The 17,738-nt window shown below is 40.5% G+C and overlaps 1 protein-coding gene across 1 annotated transcript in view; it reads right to left on the bottom strand.

The window, feature by feature from the left end:
* Nucleotides 1-12,894, bottom strand: part of LOC143439449 (uncharacterized) — a 37,834-nt gene extending 24,940 nt beyond the window's left edge. The window contains 4 exon segments of the mRNA XM_076925888.1: nucleotides 7,184-7,929; nucleotides 9,059-9,119; nucleotides 9,320-9,446; nucleotides 12,629-12,894. Coding sequence (XP_076782003.1) covers nucleotides 7,184-7,929; nucleotides 9,059-9,119; nucleotides 9,320-9,446; nucleotides 12,629-12,718 — 1,024 coding nt within the window. The 5' untranslated portion in view covers nucleotides 12,719-12,894.
* Nucleotides 12,895-17,738: the final 4,844 nt, after the last annotated feature.

Genomic DNA, 17,738 nt, shown 5'->3' with positions numbered 1-17,738 from the left:
TAGGTACCTGAAGGCCAGAGGGTGGGTCAATTAAGCATTCCTCCCCAGCCCATTCCCTCTCCCCCCCCCCATTTCACTCAGGTCTGCCCTGGGTTTTATGGGGGTGTGCATCGAGATCCATCCACCATCCATCATGCCAATAAACCGGTTTTGGAAACCCAAGGACTTTCTCGTGTGTTGGGGCTGCACCATGAGTAGCTGTGGAGAGGCCTTTAGTGAGCAGCCAGGCCTAACTTCCAGCTGGAGGAACCCAGGGCATTCCCAGCCAACTACACAGAGTGTGGTGTGAGGAACTATCTGCTCTTCCCCAGCCCTATTACCAACACTGGTCCCTCCTCCAAGGATCACTAGTTGATAAAATGTGGCAGCTTGATTTCACAGAGGCATAACCAACTGAGGAGCCTGATGAGTCTATATTGTGTCAAATTGACAAACAAAACAAGCAATTATGCTCCTTTGCTTATTGTAAAATCTACTTTTTGATTATGACATAATTTTTTCCAGGAAACTTCATTACCTAGCTGACTGCTGCAAGCTAGCCTAGTTTCTCAAAAATCTCATTTCCATCTACTCCACACACTCTTTCATTGATTGTCATGGTTCATCTTCACATAAAATATTAACCAAATATGCAATAAAATATTTAATTAATGTTTTTAAGTAATAATACCAGTAGAAGAGCTATACTGAAAGGAAAATATTCAGTATAAGATTCTACCTTCTTATGACTATATTTTAAAATCAAGTCAGTTGTGGTAGTGCACAGTTGTAATGTCAGTACAGAATTCTGTATATGAGGCAGGAAGACTGTGATGTTGATGGCCATCTGAGTTACAACATTATAGCTCAAAACAAAACAAAATCTCCCAGAAATATCCCCAAGTAACAACTATTAAGAACATTGTTTTGAAACTTGTAAAACTGTATTATTCTCCTTTACCCATAGGAAGCAATATTATTTGATGTAAGAATTAACCTCTGTCAAGTTCTTTATGCACATTGCCTTCATTCACATTGATAACTGTTTAGAAATATTTCTATGAGTTTCCTTAAACATCTCACTCCAGCTGCGGTATAACAGCACTTATGTAGCAAAAGGAGATAGATTGTTTTCTGATCTCTTCAAGGTGAAGTTCAGTATGGTCTCCATAACAGTTTTCATTCTACCTGAAATGGATCCATCATGAGAACTAGTCTCAAGAAAAATCATCTCTGTAAATTTAGGAAATGTGTTGGCACCCACCTGTAAACATAGCCCTAAAGAAAAGAAGGTAGAAGGTTCAGAAATATCATAGTCTTCATCCACTACAAAACAAGTTTGAAGAGATCCTTGGTTATATTATACCCCACCTCTAATATCCTCTCTACCTCAAAGAAATGTTACCATCTGTTTTCTTACAACCAAAGATCAGTCATGTTGAAAGTCAAGTCAGTACACAAATGCTGCACATGTCTCTTACCTGCTCCCCGTGGCCTTATTCTTTCCTCAACTTCACTCAATGCTTTTTCATGGTGCCACTTTTCCATTCCCTATCCACAGTCTTTTCTCTGCATATGTTTCTCAGACCTCTCTTATTCTTTCTCTCTCCTTATTACCCTCCTTTAAAATGTCCTCTTCTTTTAGGACACCAGAAGAACCATAAAGAAGATCTTCGAATTCCTAGCAAGAAAACTAGAGCCAGATGTTCCGCGCCCCTTTTTGAGTCCCCTTCGCCCACGAAAGAGACTCGTGAGGCAGTGTTCGGGTGGTTACTACAATGAGGTTTTACTTCTTGTATAAGCAGAAGCGGAAAGACCCAAAGCCCGGGAAAGGCACTGCTATATGTACCCTAGAGTGGCGTGTTCACTTCTGATTGGCTGTTCACTCATCACCCCATATTACGCCCCGGGATGGGCAGTGACTTTGGCGTGCTTTTTGCCCTTTGCACCTGTGCAGTCAGTTGTTTACTAGTGGGAGGACAGGATGTCCACACCATCTTGTAATGGCGAATGTTGACATGCTCACTGCGGCTCCCAACAGCCAGATGAGATAGATCTGGCCTTTAAGTACAGCTCCTTCCAAGCCATGAAAGAAAGCAAGATGTGTGATTTTAATATCTGCACAAAAGATATAATTACTAATGGTTTGCAGATGTTTAGGAAAGGTAAGCAATTTCAGAATATATCAGATCAAGTGGAGGTCTTCTGCCAATTGGAATATATCAGCAGTGATTGCTCAGCATTCATCGTTTTTCATAAAACTTACAGGGGATCTTTTCCATGGTAATTATGTGGGCTTAAGACACTCTGAAATACTGATTTGTTCTGGAGGGTAATCTTGGGATTGCAGACACTTATGTCCTATACCTTTAATGGAAGATGAAAAATAGATGTATTTTTGTGAGACTTTGTAAGGCTCCCTGTATCAGACCTCACCTCTAAAAAATATTTAACATATCAGAACAAAGATCTTTCTGGGGTGGTAAACACAGAAATCACTTCCTTTAACTTCTGGAAAAGATGTTGAAAGGAAAAGATGTTGAACAGGACAAGATTACTGCCTCAAAGCAGGCCAAGAATCAACTTCATAAGGACTAAGGGAAATATTCTCCAGTATTAAAATCAGACGATATTTGCCAACCAACATTTTTAACTGCTGCAGGCTCCTGGATGCTCTCTTTATTTTAAATTCTCTTCCTTAAATGGTAATAACAATCCTCTATATGCATGTGCCAACTCTATGCTGGTAGAAGTTTATGTGTATGGTTTTGTAGCTGTGAAGTTAGTAACTCTGCCAGAATAAATCACAACTGGAGTCTCACCCACTCCTAACTAAAGAATATGAGGTGAGATGGGTCTCAGTATTCAAGAATGAATGAGTCTGATGTTAGGTCTTTGTGGGTGAGTGAAGGACTTGTGTATAGATACAGGTGTTAGAGATTTAAAGGTTTATTTTTTCTCCCCCAATAATTTTAATGTTTCATCAGTAGAGTTCAGTCCTCCTCCACCTTAGAGTCTGAGGATAAGATCCTAAGTATGTAAGGGCATCAGAACTTTACATAGAGATAACTATTTAAAGGGGTTAGCAGACTGCATTTAATAGTGTACTCTTGGCACCTTCATAACAAATTTAGACTCTTATTTGAGAACAAAGACTTGTTACCACAGGAATGTGGTCATCTAAAAAGAAATGACCGAAGCCTCTGGAAAAACACTACTGTTAATAGATAACTTCAGGCTTCTGGACTCAATCCAGCCTGTGTGGATATAAAGTAATCAGCACTGGAACTTATGGTCTTACCTAAGAAAAGAAGTCTATGAATTTCTTGCAATGAATTAGAATTTGGCAGAGGCAAACAGTACGTATACCTAAAAGGCTGTAAGGAAAAGCCAAAAAATATTGTGGCTTGTTTAATAGACAGGTTCTATGGAAACTAACAAGCAAAAGTTCTGTTGGAGTCACACTGAAGCAAATTCAACAGAATTTAGAAAACAATTCTATGACAATCAAGGTCTAGCACTGATACCGTATTTCATGTAATACACAGAGGATCAAGTCTTTTCTAACTACATTATGACACAGAGCTGCAAACACCATATATCTTGGAGGGGAAACTGTAACCATATACTGCTGGCAATGCCCAATAAAACAAAAACTGCTTCTGGTGATGTTAATGGAGATGTAGTGACCAAAAGGCATTTGTTAGGTCAGTAACTGCACATGACGTTATAATGTATGTGTCCGTCTTCTGAATTAACGATGCCACACACCTTGTGACCTTACTGACTCCTCCCTTCTCTGTTCTTCACACGGCTGAAGTCTAGGCTGGAATCTGTTCTAGAGGCTGCTGATTTTTGATATGCAGATGCTCTAAATCTAGCGCTCAAGCTCTGCTTTCACCCTACCAAGCTTTTCTTGCAATGAGCAGAGTCAGTGTCTCACTCAGAATCTGCTGCTGCTTAAAGAGAAAACATAACCTCATCCTGGGCATCGTGTGATTTATCTCCAGCACTGGAGATTTTCTTGGCCTTCTCCTACTAGAGACTCTCCTGATCCCTGTTTGGCCTCGGCAGCTGGGCTACAAATGTGTATTTAATATCTTTTTTAAAAAAATTCCCAGGAATTAGAATGAAATAACACATTACAGGCCACACCTGTTGTGTAGAGTATTTGTCATAGTTTGTGCTTTTGATTAAACTGCACAAGGAATCCATGTTTGATACAGAAAATGATGAAATATAGATGTAAAAGAGAAAATTCAAAAGTTAAAGTAAACTTAAATTCCCCCACAGAAATTAATTTTAATATTTTATTATTAATTCTTCTTGTTTTCCAATGAATTTATTTACATTAAATCATTAATTAGAAAGGGATATATACAGAAATATGTACTCATATCACACCTTTTCTAACCAGTGACAATGAAAATATTTGAGGTGAAAGTAAGACAATATTTAATTTAGCTTAGGCTAGCCTCAAATTCATTAGATAGCTGAGCTGGGTCAGCTCAGCATTATGACCTGTCTGTTGGGTTCTGAGATTAAAGGCATGCACCACCAAAGGGAGCAGCATGTTGCCTTTCAACTTCAAGCTCGTTCCCTTTGTCGGATTTTATTTCCTGAAAGTAGTTTTCCTGAGAAGATATCCTATAGTTCTGGAACCTAAAAATCTTAGGGTCTCCAAGTAACTTCAAAATTACAGCTTCTTGTTCCAGTATCTGGGATCCACAGGTGATCTTCTGTACTCCTCAAAAGAGAGAAGCTGGGTCTTGTCTCCAGCTCTTCCCTGTACAGTACACTATGTTCTGCTTGACTCCACTCAACTGCTGCTGCTGTTTTTTCTGCTCATCCCATGGGACTGACATATTCAATATGTTGGGTTCTTCTGGGACAAACAGTCTTCACTGAATTCCTCTCATGCTCACTTCATGGTGCCAAGCCTCAGCTTCACTGCATGAAATATTCATGCCTAAAAACCAGTGTCACCTGGGTGAGTCTTACACCCAAAACTGAGTCAAGCTGCAACACAAGGGACAACCTTGGCTACCTCTGAAATACAGCTTCTTTCTCCTCTCAGAAAACACTTACCAGAAGATGTCACCTCAGTGGTGCTGATTTCTTCTTCATTCCTACTAATTTTTTTTAACTACAGCCAACCAGCATCAGTTGTCTCAGTTGTCCCTTCTAATCTTGCCTCTAAAGCCAGAACCACATGGACAAAGCTGCTGAGTTCCTCTGCTTGCTGGGGCTGGAAAACTGCCCCTTCTATTACATCATCACCAGCTTTATATTTTTCAATGACTTCACTACCTAAGCTCCGCTGTCCTTGAACTTGCTCTGTAAATTAACCTTAAACTCAGATCTGCATGGCTTTGTCTCCTGAATGCTGTGTAATACATGTGTAACAGTTTGCCTGTACCTAAGCTTTTCTTTACCTAAAACATGTTCTGTACCAGGATGAATTGAATCAGAAATCTGCTTGATGCTCATCTCCTGGGATTTAAGGCATGTACCTCCATGCCTGTACTGAAGTATTTTATTTTAGATCTGAAAATGAAAACCCAGAAGTGTAATCACAGTTCATTGATTGTCAATTTCACACATACTGGTGACCCTTGCATCCATATGAAAACAATAACCAGGTGATGATAAAGCTTAACATGATACAGTTCTCCTTCATACAACTGCAAATCCATGAGTTTAGGTGGGTGGAATCTTGCCCTAATGTTACCATTCATTTAATGCCTTTTAATATCATTAATCACAGGATTTAGCTTCATTCAACTTCCTGGTGAGGCTTTTCTCTTTGACATAACATTTTATATTTTTTTCTTTCTAAGATTACTATGCTTGCTCAAAACAATCATCATGAGTCTAAACACAGGTCAAAGGCTTTGCTGGCTTTACTGAGACTTCCTTTGTCAATGCAATGAACATCAACCTCTTTACCTTATCTTCAAGGACACTCTACAGACAAGGGCAAAAGGCAGCAACATTCTTCAGCAAAACATAATAAAAACTATATGCAAAGTTCAAATCACCCTCAGTACATATGTGTTTCATATTCCTACTAGGATGGTGCTTTAAGTTCCACTTAATGCATGTAGAAATCCAAAGTCTAAAAATCCACATTGTTCCATAAAACAAAACAAAACAAACAAACAAAAAAAAAACAAAACAAAGCATGATCAGGCCTATCATAGCAATGCTTAAGTCTGGGGTACTAACTTGTGTCTTAGAATCTCCATTGCTAAGAAGAGACATTGTAACCAAGGCAACTGTGTTAAAGGCAAATATTTAATTGGGCCTGGATACAGTTTCAAATGTTTAGTTTATTACCATCATGGCAGGAAGAATGTCAGCATGCTGGCAGCCATGATGCTGAAGAAGGAGCTGAGAGTTCTGCATCTTCATGAGAAGGCATCAGGAAGAGACTGTCTTCCAGCCAAGTGGTAGGAGGGTCTGTTTTGTACTGGCCTGAGCTCCGAAGCCCACCACCACAGTAATTCATTTCTTTCAAAAAGGTAACATCCACTCCCACAAAGCGCATCTCTTAATATTACCACCTTTTAGGATCAAGAATATTTAAATCACCAGTTTATTTTTACTCTAATTTCTTTCATACTTTTAAAAATGATTAGGAAGTGTTTGTGCACACCTTAAATCCCAGTACTTGGGAGGCAGAGGCAGGCAGATTTCTGACTTCGAGGTAAGCCTGGTCTTCAGAGTAAGTTCCAGGATAGCCAGGGCTACACAGAGAAACACTGCCTCAAAAAACAAAAACAAAACAAAAAAATGATTAGAATATGCAGAGGCTTTAACATGTTGATTACTTTCAGATGGTTTCTCTCTCATATGTGTGCATTTCTGTATTCAGAAACTACTGTGGCATGTAAACAATTTCCCAACTTTAGTACAATCAAAAGGTTTCTGCTCAGTTTGTGTTCTTTGGAGACTACAGAGATATGCACAGGGTTTACCACATTCATTACATTTGTAAGGTTTCTCTAAAGTGTGTGTTCCTTTAAGTGTTTGGAAAGTACAGTGACATGCAAAGGCTTTACCACATTCATTACAATCATAAGGTTTCATTCTTGCATGTTTTCTTTTGTGTATTCAGAGATGACTGTGTCCTGGAAAGGCTTTACCTCATTCATGACATTCAGTTTCTCTCCAGTATGTGCTCTATTATGATATTGGAGACCACTGTGACATGAAAAGGCTTTACCACATTGATTACATTGATAAGGTTTCTCTCCAGTATGTGTTCTTTTATGATATTGGAGACCATTGTGACATGAAAAGGCTTTACCACATTGATTACATTGATAAGGTTTCTCTCCAGTATGTGTTCTTTTATGATATTGGAGACCATTGTGACATGAAAAGGCTTTACCACATTGATTACATTCATAAGGTTTCTCTCCAGTATGTATTCTTTTATGAGATTGGAGATTACTCTGACCTGAAAATGCTTTACCACATTGACTACATTCATAAGGTTTCTCTCCAGTATGTGTTCTTTTATGGATTTGGAGATGAGACTGTTGTGAAAAGGCTTTACCACACAGACTACATTCGTATGGCTTTTCTCCAGTATGCGTCCTTTTATGGTTATGGAGATGAGACTGTCGTGAAAAGGCTTTACCACAGAGATTACATTCATAAGGTTTCTCTCCAGTATGTGTCCTTTTATGGTCTTGTAGACTACGTTGACATGAAAAGGCTTTACCACATTGATTACATTCATAAGGTTTCTCTCCAGTATGTGTCCTTTTATGATATTGGAGACCACTGTGACCTGAAAAGGCTTTACCACATTGACTGCATTCATAAGGTTTCTCTCCAGTATGTGCCCTTTTATGTCTTTGGAGATAACGGTGACATGAAAAGGCTTTACCACATTGATTACATTCATGTGGTTTCTCTCCAATATGACTTGTTTCATGCCTGCAACAATAATGGGCACATGTAAATGCTTTACCAAATTCATTAGCCTGATCAATCATTTTATCAATATGAATGAATTTTGCAGTTTTTCTAATAATAAAGAACTCTCAGATTGTAAGGTTTTATCCCTTTGATGTTCATGGTTGTACTTGCTGACTATAGGTTGCTTTACCTCTTTGAAAATACCTGTGATGGTAAGATCATTTACTACATGGCTCACATTTATAACATCCTTTTTCTATATGAGATTTCTATGTGATATATTTCACATGTCTGAAGATATCAGGGTATTAAAACCCTGATTGCTTTCTTAGGTTTTTTGTAGTGTGCATCACACCACAGCAGCACTGTGAGCCAGGACAAAGAGAAGAATTTCCAAACTTCTAGTACCCATAGATTTTCAGCAGTCTGACTTGTGGATGTCCCCAGTAATGTCAGAAAACCAATTAACTGCAAATATCTATCATATTCAGAAAGTCTACCAAAGGCAGAATACTACATATCTTCTCATTTTTCTGGAGTAGAAAGAGGTATGTTGCTTCTTTCAACATCCCTATGCTCACAAGGTTTTATCCATTCTGACAATTGATATACCCATTAAAAGAACAAGGACAGATAAAACGTTTCCATGTTAAATTCACAACATTTTGTTCTTTGTAGACATGTGGTATATAGATTAAGGTTTCTCCACAAATTTCTTTACTCTCACTAACTGACCACTCAATAAACCTAGAAATGTCACTACAAGAATATGAGTATCACCAAATTTACCATGGACTATTTGCTTATTGGATGGCTTTAGATATATATTTATCACTATTCAATGTGCAACAGCTAAATATTATGAGATTATTCAGATTGGTAGTCCAACAGCAAAGCTCTAATGGAGCTACAAATCAATTAAAGGTATCTCTCAAGGCATTGTTTCCATTTCTTCTTCCTTAGAGGAATGCCTTACAAATTCAAATCAGATATCTGAGATTGAGGAACATGGCTTTGTGAGAATATTATAATCATAGCTATACTTAAAGGACTGATATTTTTACACACATGCTTTTCTTTAGAGCTTCCAAAATGCATTAAAATTTCCTCACATGCATATTTGTATCAGCTTGCACATGAAAACTACCTTTCATTCCTTCTAGAACTTTGAGGTTGTTCTGCAAGATGGTGATCTTCCCAACTGTAACCTAAAACACAGTACCAGAAAATGAATGATATAATATTGGAAATTAGGTAAAATTCAAATTACTGTGAATTTTTACAGCACTGAACCTGATTTATTCAGCTCAATCTTCTTTATTCTCAATTGAAATAACAGAGGATCATCAATAACCAAGAATCACTTGTTCCAGTATTTTGCAAAGCAAAATAAAATTCACAGTCTTACCTATAGTAGTGAGGTTGTGGTAGGTCTCCAGCATCACATCTTTGTAGAGTTTCTTCTGGGAACGATCCAGCAAATTCCACTCTTCTGAAGTGAAGTTCACATGCACATCATCATAAGTCACTGCATCCTAAAATATTCCATACATTTGTACAACCAAAGCATGATCGTGGCATCACTGTAAATAAAGGGATGGTTTCTAGACAATGTAACAATGCAATTCTGGTGCTTCTTCCACTTATCGCCTGAAACAGAAGTTATAATCTAATCATTCTGTCCTTTTAGAAGAAAATTGAATTATAAGTTTCACCTTTGTTGCTTCTGATCCCTTTGAATAGGATATAGCCCTGAAACACAAATGGCAACTGATCAGTTTCAACCACAACACAGTAGACACACAGAACAAAATATGTCCTGTCTAAAAAGAAATACAGGGGTAAAGCTGGAGCAGAGAGTGGGGAAATGGCCAAGGAAACTTGCCCAACTGGAGTCCCTACTTATGAACAAGCACTAATCCATGATATTATTATGGATAGTCTGTTATGCTCCCACACGGGAGCCTTGCATAATTGTCCATTAAGAGGCTCCACCCAGCAGCTGACTTGAAACAGATGCAGAGAACCACAGTCAAACATTGAAAGGTCCTTGGGGACTGTTATGGAAGAGTTGGGGGAAGGACTGATGGCCCTGAAGAGGATAGGAACTCCACAGGAAGACCAACAGACTCAACTAACCTGGACCCTTGGGGACACTCACAAACTGATCCACAAACAAAATAACACACACAGTCTAGACTAAGGCTCCTGGAACATATATAGCAGATGTGTAGCTCAGTCTTCATGATGGTCCTCCAACAACTGTAGCAGGGGCTGTCCCTAAAGCTGCTCTCTATCTTTGGAATCTGCTCCCTGAACTGGGCTGCCATGTCTGGCTTCAATGGAAAGGATGAACTTAACCCAACAGAGACTTAATGCACCATGGTGTGCAGATACCCAGCGGCGTGCACGTTCTCAAAGGAGAAACAGAGGATATTGGAGAGAAGGATTCTATGCAGGTGGGCGAGCTAAAGTAGGGACTTCACAAAGTTCATAGCCATTTTATTTATAACAGGTTGAAATTGGAAGAATCCCAGATGTCACTCAACCAAAATATGGATATAGAAAATGTGGTTCATTTACAAAAGGAAAAACTATTCAGCTATAAAGTACAATGACATCTCGAATTTTGCAGGCAAATGGATACAGCTAGAAACTATTATCTGAGTGAGGTAACCCAGACCTAAAAGCACATGCATGTGTGTACTCACTTACAGGTGCATAATAATCATAAAATAAAGGAAACCCACACTATACTTTAAAGACCCAAAGAAGCTATACAAGAAGGAAGGCCCAAATGAGCAAAGTTGAATCTCACTCAGAAGGGTGAATAAAACTGTCATAGGAGGCAGATGGAAGAAAGAGAACTGGATGGGAGCTCAGATAAGAAAGGGGAATCGGGGAGAACCAGCAACAGGTGTGGTGAGAGACAAGAGAGAGCCAGATGCGGAAAATGAATCAAAATTTGCAGCTGGCTGGGGGGAAGAGCTACATTTAGGATGTGCCAGAGACCATGAATTGGAGGGTGACAAGGAGTCTATGGGGTTGATCTTAGCTGAGATGCATAGCAGTTAGATATGGACACTGAAGACGGCTTATCTGCAGTCAGGCAGGACCCCCAGTGGGGAGTTAAAGACACCAACCAATCCAAAAACCTTTCTACCCAAAATTTGTTCATGTCCACAAGAATGCAATCTACAACACAGATTCTGTCCAGCAGCAAAATAACCCTTTGATACCATGTTGTTGTTCTAACTGCTGCTCTGCTGCTGTGATTGAATCCTCTAAGCAAAAGCATCTCAGGTAATAAGTGGTTGTTGTACATGGTTCTGTCAGATCAGTCCATCATTTTGGGAGCTTAGATTAGAAACTGAATGCAAAAAGTATGGATAAACACTGTTTCCTGGCTTGCTCACTTGCAAGGTCACTGTCTCCAGTTCAGCTAGCTCTCTCATCTAGCCCAGGACCACTTGCTTAGGGATATTGCCACCCTAAGTGGAAGAGCCTTCCTAATCAATCTTCAACACTATCTCTCACAGACATAACAACCAGCCATTCTGATGAGGGCACACCCTAGATTGAGGATCCTTCAGATGGCTTAAGCTCTCAAATGTTGAGAACTGAAAACAACTATGACACAGACACAATAATAAATGAGGAAGTTGTAAAAAACTCAAACCAATGAGCTAACCACATCAATTACAGGAGCTCCTGCCACCCCATGAGGGACTTGTAGTTGTGGCTGAGCCAGGACAAAATAGGGAGGGCAACTGGCTCAGAGCAGGGAAGGATACACTGGAAGGGGTGCTCCAAGGCTGTACTGACCTGGGTGAGGCATCTTTAACCTTGGGTTCTCAGGCCAGTGCTACCAAAGAGGAGGCTAAAACTGCTGGAAGGTGCACAGAAAAGCGGATTGTCTCACAGACCTGGAAATGACCATCAACAAAGGACAGATATGCTCTGACCCAAGGAAGATATGCTAATTTTTTTAGAATTGATGAAGACTGACCTTCCATCTCATGACAGCTCCAATTTTAAAAGTATAGAGTCATATATGAACTGGGCAGAGGGTAGCTCAAGAGGTGGGAAATGAGGTCTTTTTTTTTTTTTTCACCCTGTAAAACAAGGTAGGCAAAGCCTGATTTTGCCCCGGGTTCTGTCTGGAAGAGCTCTGCCATGGAGTAGTCAATGGGTCTAATTCCTGTTGTTTTAAGAAGGATTTAACTCAATGTGTGGGGCTAGTAACTAAATCTATTAGGATGGAATCTGTCTCATTTCCTCAGTGAGAGAATAACAAAGCTCCACACACAAAATAGACAGCCACAAGTGGGCAGTAAAGTCTACCCAGCAGATTCCTCCACTTGGACAGAGGAGAAAATGAAGACAGGATGGCAGCAGCTGTGAGCCCTGTCAGGGTTCCAAGTCTGCTCTAACCTTCCCAGAAATTAAGACCAGAGAAACACCATCCACTATACCAGGCTCTGGAACATCTTCGAAACACTTCAAGGCTATGACCCTCCAGCGTATCCACTGTAGCAGGGTTCCACGTTCAATTTAGTCATCTCCCTCCACATATACTCAAGAAAAACCTGAAAACCAAGGCACACAGACACAAATCTCGCAGACAAGCCACTGACATAGAAACAATGGTTCATCTTGCCAACTGGTCTTTCAATACTTTAGCTGGGAGTCCTGAGGGTCTTGGGGTTCCACCCACCTGCCATGGTGCTTGGAAGCTTAGGTAATCTCCCAGGTCTGTGGCGGCCCAGTGGTGGGTGATCAGATTGCGTTGCGCGGTCTGTGACATCAGAAAGAGCCCACCAATGCCACCGGGACCAAGGTGTTCCTCCCGGACTGCTGTGGTGGCAACAGTGGTATCATACCGCAGTCTCTCGGGCCCTTCGTGAAGTGAATTGTATCCAGTGGGGATTTCCAAACATCATGCCTGTGCACCTGGGCAGAGCCTTTATGGGAAGTGTAGTCTCTGGCCGGCCGCCATCTTGCTTTTTTCGCAGCATCATGGGATATGTAGTTTAAAGTCCGGCCGCCATCTTGGATTGAGTTTACTGCGCATGCGCAGTAGGTTCTCCGACCGCCATCTTGGCAACCGTCCTTATGGGAAATGTAGTCTCAGGCCAGCTGCTAGCTCTGTGTAGTCCTGGCAGTCCAGGAACTCACTCTGTCACCAGGCTGTCCTTGAACTCAGAAATCCGCCTGCCTGTGCCTCCCAAGTGCTGGGATTAAAGGTGTGAGTCCTCAATTATTGATCATTACTGGCTATTGATTAGTATTGATTATTGATCAACACTGCTGATTATTGATTATTTATTATCATGATTATTGATCACTTTTGGTTATTGACTAGTATTGATTATTGGCCATTGATTAGTATTGATTGTTGATCAACATGATTATTGATCATTATTCCATCACCTTCATCCCCCTGCCTCTGCCTCCCGAGTGCTGGGATTAAAAGCATGCGCCACCACTGCCCAGCTATACCTGGCTTCTTAATGTATACTATAAAAGACAAAAGGGTTTGGACAAATGTGCTGCTGAATCAGAGAAACCACCCGTGTTTCTGTAAGAACGCAACTGGTCCAAATGTTTTGGGCAGATTCAGAATTAGCCAAAATAGTGACTTTACTCAGAGGTCACTGCCTGATCTAACAAGTGAGGAGCATCACCATGTACCTCACAGGTGGTCACATCTGGCTGATGTTTCCCATGCAGCCCTAGAGAGGACACAGCACTCCAGTTCCCACTGCTCAGCCGCCTGCCCTTACCTATTGTGGGCAGTGATCCTGTGCTCACCATGACTTGATTTTAGAGCTTCCCTGAGGTCTCCACACAGCACTCAACAGCAGAGCTCAGAGCAGGGCACAGATGATCATTCAAGCCTGCACAGCCACTGTGAACTTGCAGAATGGCACCTGGAAAAACCTGCCTCCTTGTCTGATTGGCAGGTCTGCCTGGAAGCCTTGATAGGCCAGTGAGTTTTACCACTCCCCAAGGTTAAAGTGTGCTTCTGGGACACTTTTGTCTTCTGTTTCTGTCTTCAAAGAGGAATCTTACCCTACCCAGCCCTGGGGGAGGACCCACCATTCCAGCTCTGGCTCTTCTGCTGCCTGCTCCTCCCCTCTAAGAGCAATGATCCTACACTTCCAGGACCTGACATCAGACCTTGTATGGGCTTTCCTCACAGTACTTGCCTTCTTCCTATAATCAAGTTGAATAGCTTCCATAGCCCATTACTCAAGGTGCAGTGGAGGTATCAATCTGACCCACAAGTGGAAGGAAACCCTGGTTATTTCTTAGCATTCTGCTTAAACTCCACCCCAGTTATGTGGCAATCAAGGCCCCCATGAAGGGAGGACCTCACCCAAGCCTCAGGAATGCACAGCCACCCAATAACTCACAAGACACCGAACTTCGATGCAATCAGCAAGAGGTATATTTTGATCAACATGTTGAGGTCAAGACCCATGACCCATGCAGGGGCAGTTGGGTCTGACCCCCAGGGCTTTAGAGGCAGAGAAAATTTAAAGGCAAAAAACACAACCCAGGGTGGAAAACCACAACCTAGGGGGAGTGAAGGAGGGTTATTGGAGAGTACCTGTGGAAAGTCCCAGCTCATTATTAAGTTTGTGACAGGGTCCAAGGAACAGAACATGGGGAACATTTTGTATAGGCTATTCTCAAAGAGCCTATCTGTAATCAACCATCTATCTTGTGGTCAGCCAAGTTCCTGAAACACAGAGCTCAAGACCAAGCTGACCTGAACTCTTGGTTCTGATCAGCCTGCTAGGAGTTTCTGAAAATTTTTAACCCTTTTGGCAACAGCCAGGCACTCTCCTCTCCACAGTTACCTGGCAACACCCTGGTAGGCCTGACCCACTATAAAGGTGGTTGCCTGCCCCTTCCTCTCTCTTAATCTCTTGCTTTCTTGTTCTCTCTTTCTCTTGCCCACTTGGGCTCTTTCCTTTCCATCCTTTATCTCCACATGCTCATGCCTGGCTTCTACTTCTCTACTCTCTGCCTCTCTCTGCATTTCTCTGCCTCTACTACCCTCTTAACTCTCCTCCCCATGTCCTGAATAAACTATATTCTATACTATACTGTCTTGTGGTAGGTTGCTTCTGGGGATGAGATGTCTCAGCATGAGAAATGGCCTCTCTGGGGGGAAAATATCTTGGCAGGAGGCATGAGTCTGCTGAGACACCCCCTTTCCCACACTTCCCCACACACCCATAGAACATATTCCATCTGTCTTTAAAGAGAGGTAGTGAAAGACCCCCAAAAGGAGATCCCCACTCAAGTCTCAGGACGGCATGCACCCAAGGACACATGAGAGACCGGCTTGATGTAAACTCATGAGGCAGTTTAATATCAGAGCTCTGGGTCAGCACATATCTCACTCAGGAGACAGTGGAGGTGACCCCAAGGCTCAAAGGATTAGGGCTTTTATAGGCAAGGGGTGGGGCATGTGGGAGATTTTCAGTTGGGTACACATGATTGGTTGCTTTACATTTTTGAACATCTACAGGCTATGCAGACTGAGCAGGCCCAAAAGGGGGAAGAATGGAAGAACACCAGATGGCCCATTACTCATTTGGACATATTTCTGTTCTTTTACGAATGTCCTTGCATACTTTTTATCTTTCATGGCCAGTCAGTTTCTTGGATGATTCAACAGGCCTTTGTCTTGTAACTCCACATCTTCTGTAACTAACTGGGCCCAAACCTGCTGACAAGCATTTTTAACTATTTAGGTTAGAGAAAGGAATCATAGGGCCCAGCTATTCTTATTAGTTTGGGCCTATTTCAAAATTTTCTTTCAGTAGCTATAGGGAAGAGGTTCCCTGGCTGTCACCAGATAACTGTGAGGTGGAGTTTTAGACAGAATGCTAACACCATTAACATTAAAGAGGGGTTTTAGAAAACAAGCTTTATACTGGGCTCAGGGAAACTCCAGCTCCCTTTCACCAGATGATAGGTATCAATCAACCCTGGAGAAAATCCAGAATCATAAGGGAAAGACAGTTGAGCACTATTGTTAGCCAGCACATCTTCATCAATGGCAAAGTGAAGAAAAAACATAGTTGGATTAGTACAGGTTCTGTAGATAAACTTATCTCAAATCATAGAGAGAATGAATCTTTGTATACAGAAAGGTTATTTAATAGAATGTCCCAATAAAGGCTGTTAGACAAGATAAATTAGAAAAATCAAGGACTGGTTCTTTTCATTTTGCAGGATATTACAGCTAATATTCAGTGTATTTCAGGATTCTGAAGAGATAAGTACTTACTAATGCCAGTTTTAAAACACAAATAAACAAACAAATCACCTTTGTTTTGTAAAAAAGTAGGGCAAGTACAAAAAACAAAAACACCACCCTGTTCAATGTCCTTTATATATGTATGTTGTCAAAAGAATTTGTAGCCCAGATTAAAGGTGGATCTGAACATCTCTAAAGATCAAGATTAATAAAGGGTTTCTCACTTCAAAAGTTGTAATTAAGAAATATGCCCCACAGCAAGCAGGGTTTGAGTTAGGGTTAGGGGATAAGACAGTGTCATGGTTAGGATTAGGATAATGGTTTTTAGAATTAGGTTTAGGAGATTAGGAAATTAAGAGGATAGAGTTAGGCTCAGAAATATCAGGCCTACAAGGTATTCATTTTATATCTTAATGGTTTGTTTTATTCTTATTCTGATAGCTTCTCTCTTACTTATAGAAAGGCTTCTCGAAAGAACCTAAAAGTTTTTCCAGCCATTTGCCTCCAAAACTAGCATGCTAGCAAATGGAGCAAAGACTTTGATATTCACGGAACTCTACAGATAATCAAAGGATAAGTTGCCAAGAGCCACACAGCCTGCTGCCAGCAAAGAACATTTATGCTACCCTATGCTGGGTCTCACTGTCAGCTATTTCTGCAGTTAATTTTCCTCTGAGATAAAATGCCCTTCAGTACACTTCTGCTCTAGACATGTCTGGTTTACTTTCTTCCCAAACTAAAAATATGCTTACTAAAGATTTCTTTCTTTCTTTCTTTCTTTTTTTTTGTTTTTTTTTTTTTTTTTTGGTTTTTCAAGACAGGGTTTGTCTGTATAGTCCTGGCTGTCCTGGAGCTCACTCTGTAGACCAGGCTGGCCTGGAACTCAGAAATCCACCTGCCTCTGCCTCCCAAGTGCTGGGATTAAAGGTGTGTGCCACCACTGCCAGGCTTACTAAAGGTTTCTATGTGAAGTTTTCACTTGACAATGAAAATTCTGAAACATGAATCCCAGACAAGCAATAGACACAAATTCATGGCTTATTAATAATTGACTTTTTATTAATTACGTGTAGAATATACTCAGGAAACATGGTTTGTTATTCACACCATGTACTTAATAGCAAATAAATTACAAATAAATTAAACTTGTTAACTTGACTCTAGTTCATTTTGTTCCTAATGAAAATAAACTTAAAAATTGATATGAAAAGACAAAAATATATTTAACCAATATATCCACACAGGTACAATAAATATATTATGATAATATGGGTCTGCATCTTTCCTTGGAATAGGTAACATGAGGATATATAATTAAATTTTAACATCTACTTTTAAATATATGACACATGTAAACATACAGTTCTGGGTACAGTGATATCTCTATGAACCCTATCCTATTTCTAGTACACAACGTGGTCTCTATCCCTTAAGATTCTAAGTTACTTTCAAAGAGTTTACTACTCCTAGACCAGAAGATGTTATTAATACTGGACATTGTCCTCATATAAGAATAACATATCTATGTTTTTCATTATGATATATA

Source organism: Arvicanthis niloticus, chromosome 26 (genome assembly GCF_011762505.2).
Source record: "Arvicanthis niloticus isolate mArvNil1 chromosome 26, mArvNil1.pat.X, whole genome shotgun sequence".
NCBI lineage: Eukaryota > Metazoa > Chordata > Mammalia > Rodentia > Muridae > Arvicanthis > Arvicanthis niloticus.
The sequence above is the reverse complement of the archived record's forward strand: the minus strand, read 5'-3'. Positions and strand labels throughout refer to the sequence as shown.